This window comes from Trichosurus vulpecula, chromosome 2 (assembly GCF_011100635.1).
Source record: "Trichosurus vulpecula isolate mTriVul1 chromosome 2, mTriVul1.pri, whole genome shotgun sequence".
NCBI lineage: Eukaryota > Metazoa > Chordata > Mammalia > Diprotodontia > Phalangeridae > Trichosurus > Trichosurus vulpecula.
Genome location: NC_050574.1, coordinates 386,233,499 through 386,258,502, shown reverse-complemented (window position 1 = coordinate 386,258,502; position 25,004 = coordinate 386,233,499). Strand labels below are relative to the sequence as shown.

The 25,004-nt window shown below is 36.0% G+C and overlaps 1 protein-coding gene across 1 annotated transcript in view; it reads right to left on the bottom strand.

The window, feature by feature from the left end:
- Positions 1-25,004, bottom strand: part of LONRF2 (LON peptidase N-terminal domain and ring finger 2) — a 99,737-nt gene that overhangs the window by 8,975 nt on the left and 65,758 nt on the right. The window contains exons 3-11 of the mRNA XM_036744454.1: positions 24,262-24,384; positions 22,263-22,424; positions 21,273-21,498; positions 19,442-19,541; positions 18,770-18,884; positions 12,675-12,796; positions 8,412-8,570; positions 3,594-3,756; positions 1,291-1,440 (exon numbers count right to left, since the gene is read on the bottom strand). Coding sequence (XP_036600349.1) covers positions 1,291-1,440; positions 3,594-3,756; positions 8,412-8,570; positions 12,675-12,796; positions 18,770-18,884; positions 19,442-19,541; positions 21,273-21,498; positions 22,263-22,424; positions 24,262-24,384 — 1,320 coding nt within the window. The remainder of the gene's footprint in view (positions 1-1,290; positions 1,441-3,593; positions 3,757-8,411; positions 8,571-12,674; positions 12,797-18,769; positions 18,885-19,441; positions 19,542-21,272; positions 21,499-22,262; positions 22,425-24,261; positions 24,385-25,004) is intronic.

Genomic DNA, 25,004 nt, shown 5'->3' with positions numbered 1-25,004 from the left:
AGGGCTAATATGAAAATGTTTTGTATGATTCCACATGCATAATTAAATGATATAATTTTGCTTGCCTTCTCAGTGAGTAGGGGAGTCATGAGAGAATTTAAAATTTTAAGACAAAAGAATGTGAAAAATAGATAATTAATTTTTAAAAGGATGAAAAAAAGGGTAAAAATCAATTTGGGTTAATAAACAAATATTCCACAAAAAGTTTTGGAGAGGTCATCTCAATTTAATCGTCTTCCTTTCCCAATATTTAGTTTGATATCATTTTGCTTCCCTTCTCAGTGGGTAGGGGAATCATGAGAGAATCTGGAATTTAAAATTTAAAAAGAAAAGAAAGTGAAAAATAATTTTTAAAAGGATGAGAAAAAGGAAAAAATCGATTTGGGTTAAACAAATATTCCATGAAAAGTTTTGGAGAAGTCATCTGAATCTAATCATCTTCCTGTCCCAATACTTAGTTGAGATATACCCAGGTGGTACAAGCTACTACACATAAACTAGTTCCACAGTTCTAGGCTGAAGATTGTGCTGGGCAAATAGAAGGTAATGAGGAGCTGAACAGGAGCTATGTTATCCATCTTGGCTTTGAACCACCAAAACTCAGTTCTCTCGCCATATGTGGAAGAAGCTATATTCTATTATAAACACCTCATAAATGTCAAACCCATTAAGAGGCATCTCTGAAAGAACCAGTTACATAGGAAGGATTTCAAGAAAATACTAAGGAAAGTCAACACTGATGCATAATAACAGAATGACATTATTACAGGAGGAAAACAAATATTCTAAGTTAATAAGAACAGTTACGGGATTTCAGAATCTCATCATTCATTCAACAAATATTTATTTAGAACCTATGATACATAAGACACAGTTATATACAGCACACAAAAGGGATTTGCTCTTTATTGATGATTGGATTTCAATGATATGCTGGTATAAAGTTTCTTGTCATTAAATCTCTAAATCTTACAGTGCTTATGAGACAAATAAAGCTGCTCCTGTGGTTAACTTAATCAGAATAATCCTTTTAAATAAAAGAAAGTACTCTATATTAACTTTCTGCCTCAACAGTAACAGTGTCCAATATAAAAGACACTATACTAGTCTAGATGTTTATATATTATACTAGATGTTTAATCAAATTTTAAAACATGTGACATAGTTGGTTACAGTCATAAGCAGAGTCAATAGGTTATTTCTGCCAAACGCAACAGAATTGTGCATTGAAAAATTTATCTTACCATGTAAATACAGATTATGGCAACAAAAGAAAAAAGGAAAGCATACCTGTGGCTCGGATTCCTTGCTTGGCATTGACCCAAAATGATTTAAAATTTGTGCTTTCATGTTCTCTTTAAGAGAAGTGAACCAGGAAACAGCTTGATCATACACAGAATCATGAAGATGGACAAGCTCTTCATAGTCTGGTCCCTCCACCTTATCCATGAACAAGAGAACATATAACTTGATTAATTGATGTACTAAACTAAAAAAGTATAAATATGTGCAAAATACAGTCAATTAAGTGAGATCTTTAACTCATTCTTAAAACCCACTAAATGAGAAAATTTGGAACTCAAAATCTTGTGGAAATGAATGTTGAAAACTAAAAATAAATAAATAAAATTTAAAAAAAACAAAACACTGAACAGAGATGTCACTAATACTGGTCTTTCCTAATGACCAATCCCATAGATACAAGGAATGAGAATACCACTTTAAATTTGTATAGCGTTTTCCAGCTTTTATATCATGTAAAAGAGCTTTCATATACATGATGTCATTTGATCGTCACAACAATATGAGGTTGGCTGGTACTTTTATTCCCGTTTAACAAATGAAGAAGCTAAGGCTCAAAAAGGTATAGTCACTTTTCTGCTTGATAAGTGGTAGAGCTAGAAAATGAAAACCTCAGTCTTCTGACTGCAAGTACATTACTCTTCTCTTACCAGATAATGTCAAACATACTCCGATTGATGTTGAATTGGAAATGGCTTTTAACTTTATCTTTGAGTTCTTCTGTCTCTCAACTTTTCAAGAAATTAATGACCCAACAAGTCATATAAATACTGAAAGAGGTACAACTTAAAGGAGTAATAGTGGAGTGGAAAGACAACTAGCTTGAAAGTCAGGAGAGAGCTACCAGCTCTGCCACTAATTATGTTTTGGCCTAGGCCATAAAGCCCTCTAAATTTTATTCCAGATTTATAAAACGAATAGGCTGGACTAGATTATCTAAAAGGTTCCTTTGAATTGTAACAATTTTTGATCATATGGAATTTTGTAAATTAAAGAATCCTTTGGTAATGCAATGATCTGTTCCCACCTCCCCCTCACTCCACTCCAATCAATCTGGATATGTACTTTTTTAATTGCAAGAAAATATCTATTCTTTAAAGACTATGGGTGTTTAAATTCAATCTTTATTAAAATTATCTTTTGACTGAAGTACCTCTGTGAAGTGTTGATCTAAAAAGACAAAAGTCTAAGGTCTTCAATCATCTCTGACTGGCAGCACAGGAGATCTGCAAGGTCTGATCTGACCTCTTGCAAACTGAACTGTGTTTATATCCTGATTCATCAACCCCAAAGTTAGAAGTCTGGAGTCAAAATCAAACCAGATGTTGCTACTAATTATATAGTATTCTGTGGAAGAATGTGTCCCTGGCTGTGATTTTATTAACATGGGCCACAAATAATTATCATGTATACCTAAAGGCAACTGCAATGTTAAGAACAAAGATTCTGACGGCTAAATTCTATCACCTGAAAATTTTCAACTGTAGACCAAAGAAAGTAATACCAAACACCAACTAACGGATATTTAAAACTACATTACAGAGCTAAAAAATTAAATTTCCAGTAATCTTCAAAAGTTTGGAGCATATGTAGACCTCTCAATACCTCATCAATTGATGTTGTTATTCAGTTATTTTAACCCTGCCCAACTCTTCATGACCCCATTTGGGATTTTCTTGGCAAAGATTCTGAAGTGATTTGCCATTTCCTTCTCCAGCTCATCTTACAGATGAGAAACTGAGGCAAACAGGGTTAAGTGACTTGCCCAGGGTCACACTGCTAGTAAATATCTGAGGCTAGATTTGAACTCATGAAGATAAGCCTTCCTGATTCCAAGCCTAATTGCTCTATCCCCTACGCCACCTAGCTGCCCCATTCCATAAAGAGCAAATGATCCACAAGTCTTTTAATATTTGACACTGGAAGTTTTTCTGGTAATTATATTTGAAGATAACTGTGTCTGATGTTCAGGGTATTGAAAATACTTCAAAGAAAATAAAAAACTATACCACAGATATAGGTCTTACTATATTTCAGCTCACACTGCAAATCTATAACTGTATACATTCCATATAGGCAGCAAGCTAATTGTTTTATCTTAAAATACCTCCTCCACTAGCATCTACTCACCTAGGGTAAAGAGAACCAACTGACATTTGTGAAAACAAACCCAGTGTTTAAATCATTAAATGAAATATTAAATTAAATGGTTAATGTGTATTTATAAGAGGAAAATGGTGTATGAATCCTTGTATAGCACACGTACCTATAAAGTTTAAATAATAAATTACCTTTTTATCTTCAAGGTATTCAATGTTTGCAGTGTTATACCCATCTCTCAGACCATGGCTTAAGACCCTGAAGCGACTAATGCCAACTGTATCAACGACTGAACTTCCATCAGGAAAAAATCTGACATCCCTAATTTCCAACATGCATCCATAATCAGCAAACCTAGAATGACAATTGGGGAAGGGTGAGTAGGAAAAAAAATCATATTATTTGGAAGTATGAATGATGTCAAGTGATTTTCTGGCCTTTTATGAAGAATTCACTTTGTTACTGAAACTTGAAAAGAAAAATTATCTCACTGTAGGACTAGTGGTATATATGCCTCTAGGAAATACATGCCTACTATACACAAGGGCAAGACTTCTACCTGAGATTATTAGCATGCAAAATATTTGCTGAATTGTCCTAGGAAGTTAAAAGTGAAGAGTAAGAAGAGCCAGAGGTGAAATGGTAGAGATAGACCATCAGTTCAAACAAGGTAAGTGTTGAGACAGGAAAGCAGGGCAGGAAAGGCAGTCCCTCCATAACACCTGGTTATTGTCCCTGCCATATATGGTAAAAGAACTTTCCTTTCTGTTCTCCATTGCTTCTCTCAAAGTACTGAATTTAATTGAAATATTTTCATTCTCCTTCCACATGCTGCTGGGTTCATGTGGGTCTCCTGGGAGAAGGTGGGGAAAAAGTGAAAGTCTTCTACAATGCATGCCTCAATCATACTCTAAACATCTAGCCCTCTCCTTTTTTTCTCCAATGCCACATACAAATATACCGACCTGTTGCTCAGGTCTCCCAAACCAAACAGCCTCGTCACCACCACTAGTGGTTTCTTCTTCTTCAGGGACCAGTCAAACTACCTCAACTGTGATGCTCAGCAAAGAAGAGACAGGCAGCATGAGATTCTTTTCCAACTCCTATTGTCTCTACCATAATCCTAAGATTACATACAATGTCTGATTTGAACAAGATGTCTAGGTTTCTTACTAAATGACACCTTACAGATAAAAGCATTTTTCCTGAAAGGATATTCTTGTGATGCACAGGTCTATGATCTCCTTGCACAGAGGACAATGTAGAGTACTGTTCAGTCATTTCAGTCTATTCTGACTCTCTGTGACCCCATTTTGGGGTTTTCTAGACAGAGATACTGGAGTGTTTGCCATTTCCTTCTCCAGTTCATTTTACAGATGAAGAAACTGAGGCAAATAGGTTTGAATTACTTTCCCAGGGTCACACAGCTATTAAGTGTCTAAAGTTGGATTTGAACTCAGTTCTTCCTGACTTCAAGCCTGGCACTCGATCTACTCTACCACCAAGCTGCCCCTGGTGCATAGCAAAGTTGAATAAATGTTCACTGACTTAACTCAATCATGGTATGGAGGGCGCCCTGGATTCTCAAGTGTTACTCTAGTACAGGTTATACTCTGTTAAGTCCTACCGAACAAGAAAAGCTTCAAGCATAAGCCTGGTTAAGGACTACATGTCTGTTCAAAGACCAGCCTGAGTTCAGTGACACTCATCACACCAAATTAGCCATAGATGATGAATTTTTTGGCCAGAATACTTTTCAAAGACCACCTACTAAGTAACAGAGGCACTGTGATTTGCATCGATGGAAGGAGTACTCACACTGACAAAATTAGAGATCCTTGAAATAAGTGAATTCTATTCTTTGATTGCCTGGCATTAACCAAAGAAAGTAAGTATTTAAAGGCTGGCATGTAGCTGAATGACATTGCTCCACTCTGCTCCAGAAGTTTAGGGACTTTGGAGTTTTTCCACAAGTCTGGCAGGGAAACAGGTAAATAGGCTTTATTACATTGAAACCAAGTTGAAGCGCTACAAGGAGGGCAGACGTGTGAGCAACAGGGGATGTTAATAGGCAGAGTTAAGAGGGACACCCAAGACCCAAAGTGAAATAAATAAGAATGGGAATTTGGGGGTAGGGTAACCAAGGTCTTCAGGGCAGCTGGAGGAGGAAGAGGAAGGGGAATAGCAATAGTTCTGTTAAGAGGCTGGCCACAGATTTAGCTCACCCAACATTACCAGCTCTCCAACATTCCTTCTACTCAATGCATTAAATGACTATGGGCCTCATCTCCTCCACACTACATCAGCCTTGGCAAGAGTCACAAGAGTGGTAGGGAGGGAGGTGGGTCTGCTAAGTAAGATTTATTTCCTGCCTCTGACGTCACAGACACACAGAAGGATGTTAAGGATGGACTAGTGGAGGTTTTGACTGTACGAGCATGGAGCATATATAAATTTCTAAAATGGAGTACAAGAGAAATCGGTATAAAAGCAAGAGCAGCAGACTGGTCAGAGGGGTGACAGTCTAGAATCTCCCAAACAGAGGTTATTGGTTTGTTGCTGCTGTTGTTGCCTTAACAACAAAGGCAAGGTCCAGTCTGACACACCTAGGATTTACAGTGCACATGAATTAGAAATAACTTCACAGATAGAGTGATTAGAGTTTATAGTTCATTGAAGTAGTGACTGGGATTATTAATGCATTCAACTTTCCAAACTATTATTGCCAATATCTGCCAGGAAGCGCTGAAATGTCTAAAATTTCTAGGAAAGTTTTATTTAAAATAAATATTATAATTATCATCATCATTATCATTATTATGTTTGTTTTTGGGAGTCTGGGAGTTTGGGGGAGGCTAAAATATAACATTTTAACAGACATTTAAGATAACAAAAAAGTAGATATTGGTGCATAATTTGACATTCATGAAACATATTAGCAAGCATTATAATGTAATCAATTCATCCAACAATGGTATTAATTTAATGGCAACAATTATTTAAAATCTGCTTTTAGTATATATAATGAAAATATTTCCCTCTGCATTTTTTCTGAAGATAAATAAAATACTCTGAAGAAGAGATACTTATCCCTTTGGCACATATACATAGGTACGTATATACACAAGTGTGTGTTGGTATCTATAGCTCTATTTTTATATACAGCTACAATTACACATACACATATGTACACATATGTTTGGAAAGCAGTACATATGTACACATATGCATAAGTCTGTAAAACATCAACACTGCAACTCACTGATGACATCTCTCTTTATCTGGTTCCTCGCACTTGATTTTATTACATACACAGCTTACTATGCTCTGATCCTATAGAGGAGTCATCAAGACATGAGTGGCCAGTGTGTTATGAATGGGACCCTTCCTGTGCACAGCTTCTAGTCCCCTCTGGGTTTCATCTTCCATGGTCAGGTTAATCTACTTGTCAATACATCTAAAGAGTTGGCAGAGAAAGTTTGTAAATATCTTTTCTTTTTCTGGTTTTTCAATACAGTTTCTTCCTTTACTATAATCTCCACCAAGTGAATCTGAGCTTTTAAGTCCACATCTGGGGGACAGTCTTGATTGCTTGCCAGCTATGGCAGGGAGGCATGGAATGGCTGAGGCAAGTGCCCTGCAGCAAGTAAAATCTTCTCATTTATTAGATGGCACAGTTAGACCAGCTGAGGGAGTAAGCAAGCACAGTGGCAAGCCCTGAGATACAAACACCAAAGGGAAGACATACCTGATCTGTGAGGAGCTGATACTTTATGGGCTCACACACACCTGGAGGAAGTGATATTTAATGGGCCAACACAGGCCCTCTAGGACAGGAAGGGGGGGACTAGGAGTGACTGACCAAGGGCAGCTGTTTCCATGCTCTTCATTAATTTACTGCTCCCAGTCATAGAAAAACCAGGAAGAGGAAGAGAACACCTGCTGGTCAGGACAGACAGGACACCTGTGCTGGGTAGTGTCCTGGTGTGTAGCTAGATAGGATGTGCACAGAGTTGAAAGGGGCTTCAGAGGTCATGTCATGCGACCCCCTTCATTTTACAGATGAGAAAACAGTTCCAGAGAGGTTCAGTAATTTGCCAAGTCATATTGGGAGGAGGCGGCAGAGGCGGTAGATGAACCTGGGTCTTCTGGCTCCAGAGCTAATGCTTTTTCCACTATACATCAATCACTAAGGTCTTTTCCAGTTCTAACAGTCTAAGAGTCTATGACTTCTTGGCCAGGGGATGGGGGGAAGAACAATTTAAAAGTAACATCAGTTTATGAGAGCAAAATCTTCTGTCTAGTGTCACTGGGTACTTCAGATGTCATTGGCTTTGTGGAAAAACAATGATGCCTTTGTACTTTATAAAGCTAGTCTGATAAATTATACTAAACTTTAATTTTATCTTAGGGAGGTTAAATTAACCCTGCAGTACCAAAGCAAACATTCTAAGAGACAAAAACTCCTTCAGATAAAACATTTCTCTAAATGACAAACCCTAAAATTGAAATTAAGTTCTAGTGATTTAATAAAGATCATGAATATTTTGGCTGTTAGGCATGTCAAACACAATTAATCTATCCCACAATTTGACTCCTATATCTGCTAAGATTTTTTTGTGTCAGTTTAATTCCTCTCTCTCTTAATAATATGCTTAGGAAAAAAAAAACTTTCTAGGCAATAAAACTTCAGTGGATAACAGTGGGATTCAACGCAAAAAGCTAAGTTTCACCAAGGTGATATTTCAAAGTAGATAAGTATATCATTAGCTCCTTCTGATCCCCCATCATCTTACCTTACCTTCAACATCTTGTTCTCCTCACTTTGTGTCAGCCTCAAATAATATCACATAAACTAAGGTAACACATAAAATGAAAGACTAATGACTGACTACATTTGCAAATACAGAGCAAGAGAACTCAAAAGATGGAACAATTTCTAAAGAAAAAGGTCAGAACATGCATTTCATCGTTAGGGCCTTTTAAAATCTTAATATGTGATTTCTTACCCTTTAAGCTCATCAGCTAAACACATGCCAAACCGTTTGGTGCCAGTTTCCATGCATCTTCTTATCATGAGCCTATATCGAGGTTCAAAGACATGTAGTGGACAAGGGATTGTAGGAAAGGCCATGGTGCACACAAAGATGGGAACATCTTTAGTCAAACTGTAAGACAATGAAAAATTTTAATTTATTTACACTTTCTAAGCTGAACTACTCAGAACAGATGAGAATAACTGGTAGTATATAAGGCAGATACAAAACAAGCTAGAACTCTCTCATTTAAATGATGAAACCTGGCTTCAGACGGCACATTTTTTGGTTGTTGTTGGAGCAAAGACCTGGAAATAAAATATATGTCCACAAGGGACATCTGAACAAACTGGGGTGATGTGAAGAAAATGAATTATTATTGTACCTTAAGAAATTATAAATATGGCAGATCACAGAAATCTGAAAAGACTAATATGAAATGATGTGATGCAGTCATGAAATAGGACCAAGAGAACAATTTACAAGATGACTACCATAATGTAAAACAAAACAACTTTTAAGAACTTTTGAGAACTGATCAAAGCAGTGACCAATTACAACTTCAGAAAACTGACGATGAAGCCTGCTTCTCACTTTTGGCAAAATGGTGATAAAATACTTGTTATCAGCTATAGCTAAAATTACTGATTTGTATTACTTGGCTGCAATTTGTAGGCTGCAAGGGAAAGATTCTTGCGGGGGAAGGGTGATTTTGTACGTGTTGATAGCTAAAATAATAAAAATGCTTAAAAAGAAAAAAGCATCTGCAAAATGTTTTAAAATACACAGAATAAAAGTTCAGAAGGGAACATAGGCAAATGGTAAAAAATCAGTTCACAATTTTTTTTTGATAATGGAAATTATATAGAATTTTTTAAAACACTGACAACTCCATAGTTGATTCAGTGAGCAAGGCAAAAATCCTAAACCTTATTAGCAAAAGTGAGGTCCTCTGTTCATCTGGGCCTTCCACCAAATCCCATTTTATTTAATGGTGCAGAGGAACAATTTCCTGGTTATATAAATCATAAACTCTTACATTAGTTTGACCGAGAAGTTTGAGAATACAACTAGAATAAGAATTTCATGATAACTTAAATAAGTACTATGTAGTAATTTACAGTAATACTAAGAAAGAATGGAAAGGTTCTGAAATTTCGGAGGCAATAGTATATAACACCTTATATTAAAGCTAAACCAACATCAGAGTTTTTCCATACCCAAATATAACACAAACAGATCTGCTTTGTTACATTTATAACTGAATCTCCAATTTAGAATCTCATTTTCTTTGCTACATTTAAAAATACTTTTGTGAGATTATGAGATTAACAAAAACGTATTTTCTGTCATCTCAATAAGATGTAACAGGGGGGGTGGAGCCAAGATGACGGCTGGAAAGCGGGGACTTGCTTAAGCTCACCCCCAAATCCCTCCAAACACCTGTAAAAACTTGGCTCTGAACAAATTCTAGAGCTGCGGAACCCACAAAATAGCAGAGGGAAACAGGTCTCCAGACCAGAAGAGGCTGGATAGTCACTGGGAAGGGTCTGTCGCATGGTGCTGAGAGTGGAGGGCAGCCCAGTATAGGCCACGCCGGGACAGACCAGACCTGGAGTCAGCCAGCCAGAAGAGGCCTTGGGGCCATGAAACAGTGAGCTGTGGCAGTTACCAGACTTCTCAACCCACAAGTGCCAAAGAGCAGGTTAGAGGGAAACTGCAGGATCGAGTTGAGAGGGTTCGGCCGCCAGCTCTGGGGATGGAGGAAGTGGTGCAGCAGTAGCCATAACAGCGGCAGGAAACTCCTCAGTTGTTCCCAGAGCTCCAGGGTCAGCTGCTCCCAAGTCCCCAGGTCACAAGGTGGGAGGAATCTAGCAGAGGATCAGAGCAAGAGTGCAAGGAGCACTTTGTGGGCACAAACGCAGGTTCTCTTGCTGTGCCCTGCTTGGATCTGCATTGCAGTCCTTGTTGGAGGTTCTTGGGGAAGGAGGAGCACTGCTGTGACAGAGCCTGGGCTGACTGTGGAGTAGAAGTAGCTCTGAAAACAGAAGTGCTTGGACCCTAAAGCTTGGGACAAAATACTATCTACTCTACAAGCAGTCATACACTGACAAAAAGCTCAAGGGTCAAGTAGTTGGCTGGGAACATGAACAGACAGTGAAAAAGGATGCAGACTGAAACTCAGACTCTAAAATCTTTTTTTTGGTGACAAAGAAGACCAAAACATACAGTCAGAAGAAGTCAACAAAGTCAAAGAGCCTACATCAAAAAGCCTCCAAGAAAAATATGAATTGGTCTGAGGCCATGGAAGAGCTCAAAAAGGATTTGGAAAAGCAAGTAAGAGAAGTAGAGGAAAAATTGGAAGGAGAAATGAGAGTGACGCAAGAAAACCATGAAAAACAAGTCAACGACTTGCTAAAGGAGACCCCAAAAATACTGAAAAAAATTACACCTTAAAAAATAGACTAACCCAAATGGCAAAAGAGCTCCAAAAAGCCAATGAGGAAAAGAATGCCTTGAAAGGCAGAATTAGCCAAATGGAAAAAGGAGGTACAAAAGACCACTGAAGAAAATACCACCTTAAAAATCAGACTGGAGCTAGTGGAAGCTATTGCCTTTATGAGAAACCAAAGTATTATAAAACAGAACCAAAGGAATGAAAAAATGGAAGACAATGTGAAATATCTCACTGGAAAAACTACTGACCTGGAGAACAGATCCAGGAGAGAGAATTTTAAAATTACTGGACTAACTGAAAGCCACGACAAAAAAAGAAGAGCCTAGACATCATCTTTCAAGAAATTATCAAGGAAAACTGCCCTGATATTCTAGAGCCAGACGGCAAAACAGAACTTGAAAGACTCTACTGATCGTCTCCTGAAAAAGATCCCAAAAAGAAAACTCCTAGGAATATTTTCACCAAATTCCAGAGTTTCCAGGTCAAGGAGAAAATATTGCAAGCAGCCAGAAAGAAACAATTTGAATACTGTGGAAACACAATCAGGATAACACAAGATCTAGCAGCTTCTATATTGAAGGGCTTGGAATATGATATTCCAGAGGTCAAAGGAGCTAGGATTAAAACCAAGAATCACCTACCCAGCAAATCTGAGTACAATGCTCCAAGGCAAAATATTGACTTTCAATAAAATAGAGGACTTTCAAGCTTTCTCAATGAAAAGCCCCAAGCTGAATAGAAAATATGACTTTCAAATACAAGAATCAAGAGAAGCATGAAAAGGTAAACAAGAAAGAGAATTCATAAGAGACTTACTAAAGTTGAAATGTTATGTTTACATTCCTACATGGAAAGACGATGTGTATAATTCAGGAGACCTTTCTCAGTATTAGAGGAGTTAAAGGGAATACAGACAGAGGGCACAGAGTGAGTTGAATATGAAGGGATGATATCTAGAAAAGTGAAATTAATTTAAGGGGTGAGAAAAGGAGAAAGGGATAGATAGAATGGGGTAAATTATCTCAAATAAAAGTGGCAAGAAAAAGCAGTTCTGTTGGAAGGGAAGAGGGGGCAGATGAGGGAGAGTGAGTGAATCTTATTCTCACTGGATTCAACCTAAGGAGGGAAAAACCATACACACTCGATTGGGTATCTTACTCCACAGGATAGTAAGGGGAAGGGGACAAAAAAGGGGGGAATGATAGAAGGGAGGGCAGATGGGGGAGGAGGTAATCAAAAGCAAACACCTTTGAAAAGGGACAGGGTCAAGGGAGAAAAATGAATAAAGGGGGACAGGATAGGATGGAAGGAAATATAGTAAACCTTTTACAACATGAGCATTGTGGAAGTGTTTTACATAATGATACATGTAGGATCTATGTTGAATTGCTTGCCTTCCTAGGGAGGGTGGGTGGGAAGGGAAGAGGGGAGAGAATTTGGAACTCACAGTTTTAAAAGCAGATGCTTAAAAAAAAGTGTTTTGTTTTGGTTCTTTTTGCATACAGCTCGGAAAGAAGTTGTATAGGGAATGGGGCATGGAAATCTATCCTGCCCTACAAGAAAGTAAGGGGAAAGGGGATGGGAGGAGGGGGAGTGGCGTGAAAGCGGGGAGGGCTGACTGGGGAAGGAGGCAATCAGAACATATGCCTTTTTGGAATGGGGGGAAGGGTAGAAATGGGGAGAAAATTTGTAACTCAAAATGTTGTGCAAATCAACGTTGAAAACTAAAATATTAACCAAAATAAAAAAATAAGATGTAACACATGCACAGCACTTACTTTGATAACTCCTTCATTTCATCATCATAAACTTTTTTTCTGTCAGATAACTCTTCTGGTAAATAGTGAAGTATTAATTCTTCGGTCAATGTGGTTTTTTTATAACTTCTGCTTGCCAAAAACTGAAATAAAATAAATGGTACAGCAATAATCATACTGGCCTACAGCAAATTCAAAGAAATTAAATAAAATCAACACAGCAACTAATTGTGCCTTAAAAAACTCCTGTTTCTTAGTCTTAAGGTACAAAAAAGAGCTATAGAACAAATTACTGAAAACTTGTAAGGCAGTACAGGACACTACAGAAAAAAAAAAAAGAAATATCCAGTAGCTTGCAAATATATAAAGTTGTTTCAAAATTTCTCTGTCTTTATAGAGATGCTCTAGCTGTCATGGAGAACACTTATTTGTTATAGTTTATTTTATTTGTACTTTTTAAATTCTAAACAAATACAAAATCAGAGAAGAAAAAAACCACTGCCATGTACACAGCAGACCATAAGAGGATTCCAAATGAAAAAACAGATTTCCATTTCAAGAAAATCTATATAATAAATACAACATATTGTTTTCAAAACTGCTCAGCTTTTCTTTCTTTCCTTGTTGATTTTCTTTTGTTCTCTGCTGTGTACTTTTTACTTTATTTTTTTCCCTCCCTACCCCACCACTCTAGAGAAGGCTACAATTAAGCATGGATACATGGGGACATGAATACAGATACACACAAATGAGATATCTATAAACATATATATGTGTGTATATATCTATGCATATATACATACACACACACACTCATACACATATATGTAAGACCAGACTATCCTAATTTCTTCCAATCGTCTGTTTCTCTGAAGGTAGATAGCATCTTCCTTCATGAGTCCAAGTCTTTCCATGCTTTTCTAAATCAACCAGCTCATCATTTCCTAGACCACAGCAATATTCCAATCCAATTACATCCTATCTGAGAGACTGCCTATGAAAGTTTTTCCCCCCATTTTCTACATTCCTTCTATTCTTGGCTACATAGGTTTTATTTGTACAAGAAACTTTGTATTTAAAATAATCAAAATTATTCTTTTTACACTTTAACAATGCTCTCACCTCATAATATAGTATAAGGTCTGATACTGCTGAATCTACTTCCTTTACAACTTTTCCCCTTGGTTTCTTTGAAGTTCCTGACCTTTTGTTCTTCCAAATGACTTTTAGAATTTTTTCTAATGCAGTAAAATAATTTTGGAGTAATTTAATTGGGATGACATTGAATAGATTATTAGGTAAAATTGTCATTTAAAAAATTACATTGGCTTTACCTACCCATGAACAATAAATATTACTTCAATTTAGATCTGAGTTTTATTTGTATAAAAAGTGTTTTATGTTCACATAGTTCCCAGATCTGTTTTGGCAGGTATACGCTCAGGTATTTTACACCATCTAATTATTTTAAATGGTCTAAAACAATATTGAATAATATTGCTGACACATAGTGCAGTTTCTCTATTTTTACTTTTGATTAAATCTATTTTAACTCTGAGATCATGATTACTAGCCTTGCTTTTTTTACATACTAAATTCTACTCCTACCTTTTATTTTATGTTTGCATGTATTTCTCATTTTTAATATGCTATCCATTTCCATTTTATGGGTAAATTCATCCCATTCACATTCTAAGCTACGATTACTTGTTGTGTATTTTCCTCCTTCCTATTTTTCTTTACTATCCTTCTCACCCTATTTACCCCATCCCTCCTCATTGCTTTGCTTATATCTGCTAACTTACCCTCCTATTTTTTAACCTACCCACCACCCCTCCAAGAGTCCCTCCCTTACCCTCTCCCCAACCCTATCTCCTTGCCCTCTTAATTCTTTCTGAATTTTTAAGGCTTTCACACACACACACACACACACACACACACACACACACACACACACACACACACAGTTTCCTCTTTAACCTACGCTGCTGATAAGAGTAAGGTTGCAGCACTATCCACCCTCCCTGCTACTAGCTTCTTCTGTATCAATTTTTCCTTTTATGACTCATTTGTATGAGATAATTACTCCTTTTTACCTCTCTCTACACAGTTTTATATTTTTAGAACTGCCCCCATCATGCTCAGCTCAGCCCACACCTTTTCTTCAAACTAACAAATAATGATGACAATCATAAGAGGACTGCTAATATTTTCACATATACAAAGTAAATAGTTTGACCTCACTGAGTCTCTTATAATTGGTCTTTATATTTCTCTTGGATGTTACATGTTGAATCTTCCCTTAAGTTCTGGGGTTTTTGTCACAGAAACCTGAAAGTCTTTGAGTTCATTAAACGTCCATTATTTTTTCCATTCAGGATTATACTTTGCTAGGTAAATTACCGTTGGTCATAATCCCAGCTCTTTCACTCTATGGAATATAAGCCTATGGTCCTTCAATGTACTAGCTACTAGATCTTGTGCAATCCTTATTGTAGTTCCATGATATTTAAATTGTTTTTTTCTTGTTGCTTCCAATATTTTCTCCTTAACCTGGGAGCTTTGAAACTTGGCTATGATATTCCTGTAAGTTTTCCTCCTGGGATCTCTTTCAGGTGGTGATCACTGGATTTTTTTCTAATTCTACTTTGCCTTCTTGTTTTAGAACTTCAAGGAAATTTTCCTTCATTAATTTCTTGTAATATTGTATCAAGATTATTTTTTAATTGTATTCTTCTGGTAGTACGACTATTATTATAGTATTTCTCCTCGATCTCTTCTCCAGATTAGTTAGATCTGATGAGATGTTTTACTTTCTCTTCTATTTTTTATTTGATCCTGTATTATGATTTGTTGGTGTCTTAGAATGTCATTAGCTTCCCCTTGCCCAATTCTAGTTTTCAAGGAATTATTGTCTTCCTTAAGTTTCTGATTCTCTAATTCCAGTAAGTTGACTTTCTTTTCATAATCTTCTTGGATTGCTCTTATTTTTTTAAATCTTTCCTTGAGCTCTCTTATTTGATTTTTAAGATCCTTTATAAGTTCTTCCAATAACTCTTTTTGTGCTTGGAATCATTTGATGTTTCTTACTGAAAAAGGAGTGGCTCTTCTAGCTCCATTATCTTCCTCTGAATATGAACCCAGATTTTCTCTATCCCCATAGTAACTATCTATGGTTGGGCTCTTTCTCCTTTGCTTACTCATTTTTATTTTTTATTTTGTTTTTAGCAGGTATTAGTACAATCAAGTTGTAGTCCCAAGGTATGGGAAATGATGTCACAAATCTCAGGTTCTTCTGTTATTTTCTGAGGTCTGTCTCAGGGCCCAATCTTGGGCTTTTCTCAGTTAAGGCCCCCAGCCACAGCAGTCCCTCTGGTGGATGTACACTACAACTGTCTTCTCTGCCCTGGAACTAAAACCAGGGACTCTGCTCTCCTGCAAGTGCCCAAAGCCAGCAGGGTCCCTGCCCCTCACTACTGCACTCACCAGTTGTATGCTAGCTACTTTTCCCTGCAGCCATAGCCCTGGATGTGTCTGATTAGCACAGCTGTGCTTGGTGTCCCTTGACAGTGGAAGGTTTTTCAATCTTCTACTCAGCCATCAGACCCCCACACTGTCTTCGAGATGAAAGTTTCTAAGGCTGAGGCTGCCTCTCAACCCAGCTGCCCCCAGGGTTTGTTGATTTTGCAGAGTTGACCTGGAGGTATTTGTACTTCACTCAGGCCAAACGTCCACCCCAGGGTTGGATCTTTCCTGGGGTCTTCTCAAACTGTCTTTGGAGGACAACTACTTTACTTTGAGTTTATTTCTGCTGCTTGGAAGTGATGTTCTGTCTTTTTTTTTAAGAGAGCCAAGTTTTCTGATATACTGCTTCATCTTCCCAGAATCCTCTTTCATTTGTTATAATTTAAATAGTGTTTTTAGCTTTCCTTATAATGCTGTAACTAAAACTCATAAGGAAAAGCAAATAAATTTAAAGTGGCATGTCTTGGTCCTAAGTATTGTACAAGTTCCATATGTGGGAATATGATGTGATGATATTTATTTTCAACAAAATTCTTCCATATGTCAAGCTATATATTTTCAGGGCAAGACTGAAATGTTATACTGAATGCCAAACATTATTGTTTGCTTAGACTTAGCTCAGACACACAAACTAGAGTAGCTAGGTTAAGTGGCTTTCTTTTCTTTTTTGGGGGAGAATGGGGGTTTATTTCTGGACTCAATTTTGTACAACACTCTTATAACTTTCCAGGAGGTTCTTACCTGGGTATGTTTAGGCCAACCCCAGTTTGACCGTTACCCTTAAAGTCTTTGCCTTAACTTATTCCTAAGGAGTTTTATAAATCTCAGTAACAAAGGTCAGATAGAAAATGAACTATGACATGTCATAATACTGCATAAAATTATTGTATTATCAAAAAAGTAGCAATATGTCTATTACTGTTTATTTTATATTCTACTTTTTACTGAGTAGCACAATAAAAGATGATTTACTTATATACTATGAAGTGGGACATCTGCATATGTACAATAACAACTGATAGCTGAATTTACATAACAATGTCTCTGAGGACTTTATAAGATCATAAAGTACCTTGGAAATTAAAGACATTTTTATGTTCCTTGTGTGTTTATATTTTTTATTACGTTTAAGTTCTTTAAAAAAATTGGTAACTCACATATGGCATATATGATACCTTTCTATGAAATCAAGACTTCAATCTCCATCACATCTGACAATATAAGTACAATTATGCCCCACTTTTGTAAGCTTACTTCTAGAAACCCCATCCATTTGTAACACTGCTGTGAGCCCAGAAACAAAAGAAGCACAGATACAAGTAAATGCCACAAAAATCTACAGCCTTCCATAGCAAATAATGGTATATACAACAAAACGGCAGATTACAAGCAGGCTCCTTCTGATAACAAAAGTGACAGCTGACAGCCAAGGGAGGATATAGAATAATTATCAACATAAAAGCATAAAACCCTGGGCCACTCAGTGTAGGGACAGAGAATCCTATATATCTCAATATCCCCACTATTTACATTATATTACAATAGGAGATATGTATAATGGTTTAGTGTTCAAGGAAACATTAAAATATGTTCAGCATATGGTTTTAGAAAGCATGGAAATGTGTATTATAGGTTATTTCCAGCAAAAAATGGTTAAAATAAAAATGTTTTGGCACTGATCATAACCTCATGGAGAAGTCATTAAAGTGGAACACTACATTTTGCATAAAGAATTACTGTTAGTAACTTAATTTGTTTAGTACTTTAACTTTTCGAAGTGCTTTTATATCAAGTGTCTAATTTAATCAATGGTAGGGTAAAATAGTGGGTAAAATTCCTGTGTTACAAAGGAAGAAACCAAATCTGAACTGGGTTGTTATTTGTCCAAGATCATCCCTAAGTTAATGACAAAGCTGGTTCTGGGGCTCAGGCCTCCTTACTTTTGTCTAGTGAAGTTTATCTACGTTGAATACACACACACACACACACATTTTGGGGGGTTTTTTGGAGGGGGGAAGGCAGGGCAATTGCGGTTAAGTGACTTGCCCAAGGTCACACAGCTAGTACATGCGTCACGTGTCTGAGGCTGGATTTGAACTCAGGTCCTCCTGACTCCAGGGCCGGTGCTGTACTCAATGTGCCACCTAGCTACCCCGAATATATACTTTAAATCAAGAGAATAAATTATAATTATGGGTTACATGTACATTTCTATGTTAATATATTTCCACAAAGATACATACATACATCACTATGAATAGAGATAAAGAAACATCTGATTTCCCAAGGAAACATAGGTTTTAATGGTTTTGGTTTCAAAACTAAATGAAAAGTGATTACGTGCTACATACGTTTGGGACTTGAACCTGTTTTGTCAGGTATATGTCCTTTGTACCTTTAAATTATTTGATAATAAAAATAAATTATGTGTGTGCAATTAAAGAGAAAGAAGTCAGAGAGAGAAAAAAAAAGACATGCCAAGTGACAAGGTCAAGAGAAGGGTGAGAAACTTCACACCTTTTACCTATGTGTGGAAGAAATTATCAACCAGAGATGAGACACAGCATGCCCTACAGAATAAAGATGCTTACTTCAGAAAGCTTTTCTTTGCACAATGGACAATCTGGCGTATGGTCAAGGCAGCGCTCAAGACATTTTAGGCAGAAAGTATGTCCACATGGTGTGGTAACAGGCTCATAGAATAACCTGATAAAGGGGAGAAAACAAACTGTATTATTCTCAATAACAACATGAAAGTATTCAGAAAAAAACTTCACAACTTAACTTTTATTCACATTAACTTTAATCAGTATTTGTTTTTATACTTCTGCCGGGGCAATTTCACTTTTATTTTATCTTCTTATTAAAGGAGACTGGAGAAATATTTTCCCAAAATTTACTGATAATTACAAAATTTTGTGAAATAGTTTATAATTATCTAATCACCTACTACAGCCAGGGTTCTTAACCTTTTTGAGTGTCATAGACCCCCTTTGAAGGAATGGTGAAATCTTTGGACCTTTTCTTAGAATAATGGTTTTAAATAAAATAAATAATAAAAGTAATATAAAAATAAAATCACAGAATTCCAAAAAAAGACAAACAAATCTAACTGTAGTGAAACATAGCTATAAACTCCCCCACAAATTCATGACCCCCAGATTAAGAAGCCTTTTACTAGGGAATAAAATACGTTTAGCTTTTTAGGCACAAAATTTAACAAGACTTTTATTTTTCATTTCTATAGTTCTGTTGTACTATACCTCATACAAAGAGAACATTCAAAGTCTGATGCATCTACCAAGATTACTGGACTCTCTCCCACTTTAGTATTTGGAACAATCTGAGGCAAGGTCTCTACATCTAAGAAAAAAAGGACAATATTATTATTAACATTCAAGCCAAGTGCATTTGAATGACAAAATGCAACATGTAGTCTTTCTTTGGAAGAAAAGCAGCATGTTATTTAGCATAAGTAAGTTTCATAGATTAGACAGCAGGTTCAATAACAGATTAAATATATTGCTTCTCTTTTAGTTAGTAAGCACAGAGAAATAAATTATGATCATGTAGGTAATCATGTAAGTTAAACTAGACCTAAAAATTATTTATAAGCTATCTTTGACTTAAAAATCAAACCTAGTTAACATGACAGCTAACGGTATCTATCATTAGTAGTCATTTGTTCTCTTCATTGCTAATTAATGCCCTTAGAGCACGGGCAGGTAAAAGCAAAGCCATCAAATCAGTTAATTTACTACTTACTGGAAGTTCTAATGTTGTTGCTGTTGTGGTGATACTTTCAGACTGACTTAGGAATTAAATTTTGAAATTAGTAACTGAAAGATTTTTGTCCAATGTGTATTTCAATCCATGTTACTGGGTCTTTTTACAAGAAATAATTATTAACATGAGTTTGTACTGACTACCACACAGTGACAGAAGGTTAAATTCAATTTACCACAACTTAAATTCTGAAAGTTTAAAAGCAAAACTATATGTAACTGAAAAAAAAAAACCTCACAGTAATCACTCTTGTTTAACTTAGATGGAAGTTCTACTTCCAAATACTCTTCATACTATCAGGATTTGATCCTCCCCCAACTTTAACTGGACATTATTAGCTGGGATATACCTAACCTGATCAGATCCAAGAAGCCTCACAGCAATGAACTTTGCTTTCTAGACTCTTTATTTCTAAAAATTTAATTGGTATGATTTAGAGTTATGGTATTCAGGGGTATGGAACCTGTGGCCTCAAAGCCACATGTTGCCCTCTAGGTCCTCAAGTTCAGCTCTCTGAGTGAATCTAGACAGAATCTGTGAAGTCTGGATTCAGTCAACGGGCCACACAAGGACCTAGAGGGCCACATGTGGCCTCAAGGCAAAAGGTTCCCCAACCCTGGTAGATATTACCATTTCTGATATAAAAATACGAACAGAGATTTATTCTGCACCTTCTTAAAGGAAGGAAAACAAATCATCTGGAGTATTAATGGTATGTGTGATTCATGCTATGTTACGATGGCACAATTATTTAAAATAGATGACAGTAAATAATTATACGTGAAAGAAAACACATAAACATTTCTCACACACAACTAAAGAAAATGCCAATGCTTTGAAGCCTTTATCATTCTTGAGTCAATATGTAACATTTAAACAATTCCGATTTCTTAGTAGTTTGTAATCTGTAGCACAAACAATGCCTATGAAGTTTAGTTGCATGTGAAGTGTGAGAAAACTTCACTTTGGGAAATATATGCCCAGATTAAGAACCTAATAGCACTTCTGCCAAGCTGCCACCACTGATGAAGTTTCCATTTCTTTTTTCCTCATTTCACAACACTGGACTGTACTTTTTTGAACTCAATAATGCAATGAGTTTTTCAAAGTTGGTCTGCCTTTTTTGGGGGGGGGGGTAAAGTGGGAGGAGTGAACCACAAAGTTGTACAAATTTTACTCAATTTGCTTTGGTATACAAACAAGCATAATAAAGTGTATCCTTCTTAACACCCCTTTTAAGATAAACACCACAGCTTAATACTCAATGCTTTGAAATCACATCTTCCAAATGAACTGTAAGCCACTAACCTTCCTTGGAAATTTTGTTAGGGACGTTCAAATTCTGCACATCTTCCAAATCAGCGGGAAATTCTCTCTTTAAACTAGCACTAGATACACTGGAAAGGGCTGTTTTAAAAGTCTTTTTTTTATCTTCAAAATGTAGATCGAGTACATGATGCGAAACCGAAGAATCAGAGTTTTGATAGACATCAGACTCCTGGGACAGAGTTTTGTTGAATTGGAACAAAGAATCCTGGGAATGAAAGATATAAACAATTTAAGGGAGGAATATCAGGAAAAAAAAAAGCTTAGTGATCTTTAAAGAAACAAGAACCTACAATCTTTTTCTGTAACCTGCTTCAACTGCTATCAGACCTTAAAATGACAGATTTTCACGGTGAAGATTTCTTCAGAGAACCAACTGAGCTCCATTCTCCTGCACAAAAAAATCTTCTCAAATGTCAAAGTAATCCTTCTGATTTCTCCTCTCCAGGCAAAATAATACAATTCAACTTTTTTCTTTTCAAAGGTATTTCTTCTAACCCTTTCTTGAGTTATTTATGTGGTATAGCACAAATGGTTAGACGACTTTTGAATTAAAATCACCCTCTGACACTTAACAACTTAGTTACCATAGGGAGGTTACTGAAACTTTCCAACATCAGTTTCCTCTTCTATAAAATAGGAGTAATAACACTTGTAGTAGCCACTTTGGAGTTATTTTGAGAACATTTTGAAGCATACGAAAACTTAAAATGTCATAAAAATGAGCACTCTATTATTTTTATCAATTTCCTTGACATCTTCTAAATTACCTTTCACAACCAAGGTGTTACACAATGCAGTACCCTTAATTGGTACTAGAATAAGACACAAACTAAAGCTAAGCATAGCTCAAAGATTATTTGTAGATTTTTCATGTTGTACTTCATATTTTAATTATTTTGTTAAATATTTTTTAGAACACTACAACACTATTAAATCAAGACTATACCAAAAAATGTATGCACTTCCTACCTTAGAACATCCTGCACTAGAATCATCTTCTAGTTCAGAGTGGGTATTTATGTTACTCATAAATTTAGGTTTCAATCTGGTGTAAGGTGTTCGACTTCGGAAGGAAGATGTTAAATTTTCATGTACATTTTCCAAAGATGGGAAAAACACTTCACACATTATCTAAATAATTACAAAGAAAAGAAAATATTTGGGGCCACCATAGTTTCAGAGACAACATACCTCAGGAAGCTTATAGATTATGAAGTCTAAAGGATGTATATATTGTGTAGATGGTAAAAAAAAAAAAAGCTAAGGTTAAAAAGATCTTCCCCAAAGTGCATTTGATTTTCTCACAGGGAATATTTACAAGTAAATTCTAAGCTTCTCAACTTTCAGTAGTTACAGTACCTGGTCAAACTACCTACTGTCTGATGTTTAAGCATCTGCTACTGGATTCATGACAAAAGTTTCTTAAAATATTCTCGTGAATAACAAACAATTATTTCTCTTTGATGTACCAGGGCATTATGGGAAAAAATTCTAACAAAAAGTTGACCTATACTATATTTGTGAAAATCTAAATAACTGCTAATAAAAATTCAGGTAAATTCATTTATACTGCATTAATATACTACAATACTAAAACACTTTGATGTACCAGTCACTTCCTTTGTGTGTTTTCTCCATTGAGGTACGCTACCACCCCATCACACCTCATTCTATGCATTACCAACATTTTATCTTGTCCATGTTTTCCCATAAATCCAATGTGTTAAAAGCTTTTCTCTTGTTCTTCTGGTATACTGGAGCTGTTTATCGTTTCTCATTCTCATTACTGGCCACATCCTCATAAATAAATATTCTCAATAACATAATTATGCCCTTTATGCTCAAGTCCTATTTCCACTAACATCATACTGATGATGGCATGGAGGCAAACTGGAGTTTTTGAAGGCTATGTCGGTGAAACATGAGCTTTAGTAGTCTATACCGTTTGAGAAAAGCTCCAACAATAGACTATTGTCTTTGGTCCTAGAAATAGCCTACTTAAATGCAAACAGACTCAGTACCACAAAGGATGGCCACTGAGTAAATTTTTTTTTTGAGAACAAATATATAATACAATCAAAAATTTATTGAGAACTGAGTTTTTATCCCCAACTACTAAAACTGTAGTTACTTCACCCAAGCCTATTACATCACATTAAGTTTCTACTTCCCCTAATACAACATCATTATTTCATGCAGAATTAAGTTACATGTATTTACTACTATAAAGCACAATTGGCCATAGATGGGGAAAAGTTATCCAACTCAGATACCAGAACAGTAAAATTCTTAAATTCATAGGATGTAGAGAAAGTGCTTCTTAACAGCTAATTTTAAGAAACGTGTAGAACTTACAAATGCATCCCAGTGGCAAAGAATTGGAAATTGAGGGGATGCCCATCAATTGGGGAATGGCTGAACAAGTTGAGGTATGCAATTATGATGGAATTCTATTGTGCTAAAAAAAAATGACAAGCAAGATGGTTTGAGAAAAACCTGCGAAGACTTTTATGAGCTGATGAAAAGCAAAGTGAGGAGAACCAGGAGAACACTGTACACAGTAGCAGCAACAGCATGATAATGATCAAACTGTGAAAAAATTTAGCTACTCTGATCAATACAGTGACCCAAAATAATTCCAAAGGACGCACGATGAAAAAGGTTATCCATCTCCAGAGAAAGAATTGATGAACTCAGTGCAGATCGAAGCATCCTTTTTTCACTTGCTTTTTGTTTTGCTTTTACAACATGGTTAATATGGTAATGTCTTGTATGACTTCATATGTATAATTAGTATACTGCTTGCCTTTTCAATGGATGGGGGAAAGACAGAAAGGAGGGGAGAATTTAGGACTCAAATTTTTTAAAAATCAAGGTCAAAAAATGCAATTGGTAAATATTTAACAAAAAATGAAATACAATAATTTTTTTTAAATGCAGCCCAATTTGAAGAAGATAACCACTCTACCTTTTGGGCTTCTTTCTTTATTATTCCTCGTCCAGGATTTAAGGCAACACAATAGAGAAACTCCTTCAATGCCTCCTCAGTTCTTCCCAATCCAGAAAGAGCCTGAGCTTTCACATAATGTCCCTATATGTAACAAATAAAAAGATAAATATTTAAAATGTAATATACATATAATTCACCCTACTTTAACAGTAAGCTTGAATAATCATTGAAACTAATTTGTTAAGCAACTTTTAAAATAAATGAGCCATGTTTGAAAGACTTCTACTACATTCCTTTGCTAAAGTCAATGCCAAATTATTAAAGTCTAACTGTCTCCAAACTACGTATTTACTAGGTAAATAGTATTGCTAAGGGGAATCCACAGCTATTTTATAGATTTTTTTTTAAATTCATTTATGTGTTTTACCAGTGTCTGCTTAAAAAGAAGCAGGGCTTCCTTTCATTTATCATAAATTTACCTCATTTGAGTTTCAAATTATTGTATTTTTTACCAAACAAGTTAGGTTTAATTCCTTACAGAAACTATGTCATCTTTCTTCCCCGCGTTGGAATATTTTGGTTTAAGTGATTACTAATTTGTTGTATGTTCACATAGATTTTCCAAAATTAAAATCATCCTATAATTCTTTCCCCCCCGCCACATTCCCCACACTGTCTCAATCCAAGAGGTTTTCATATTTTAAAAAAAATGACTGCTATATTTGCAATCACCTATCTACTATGCTCTGGGCATATAAGCT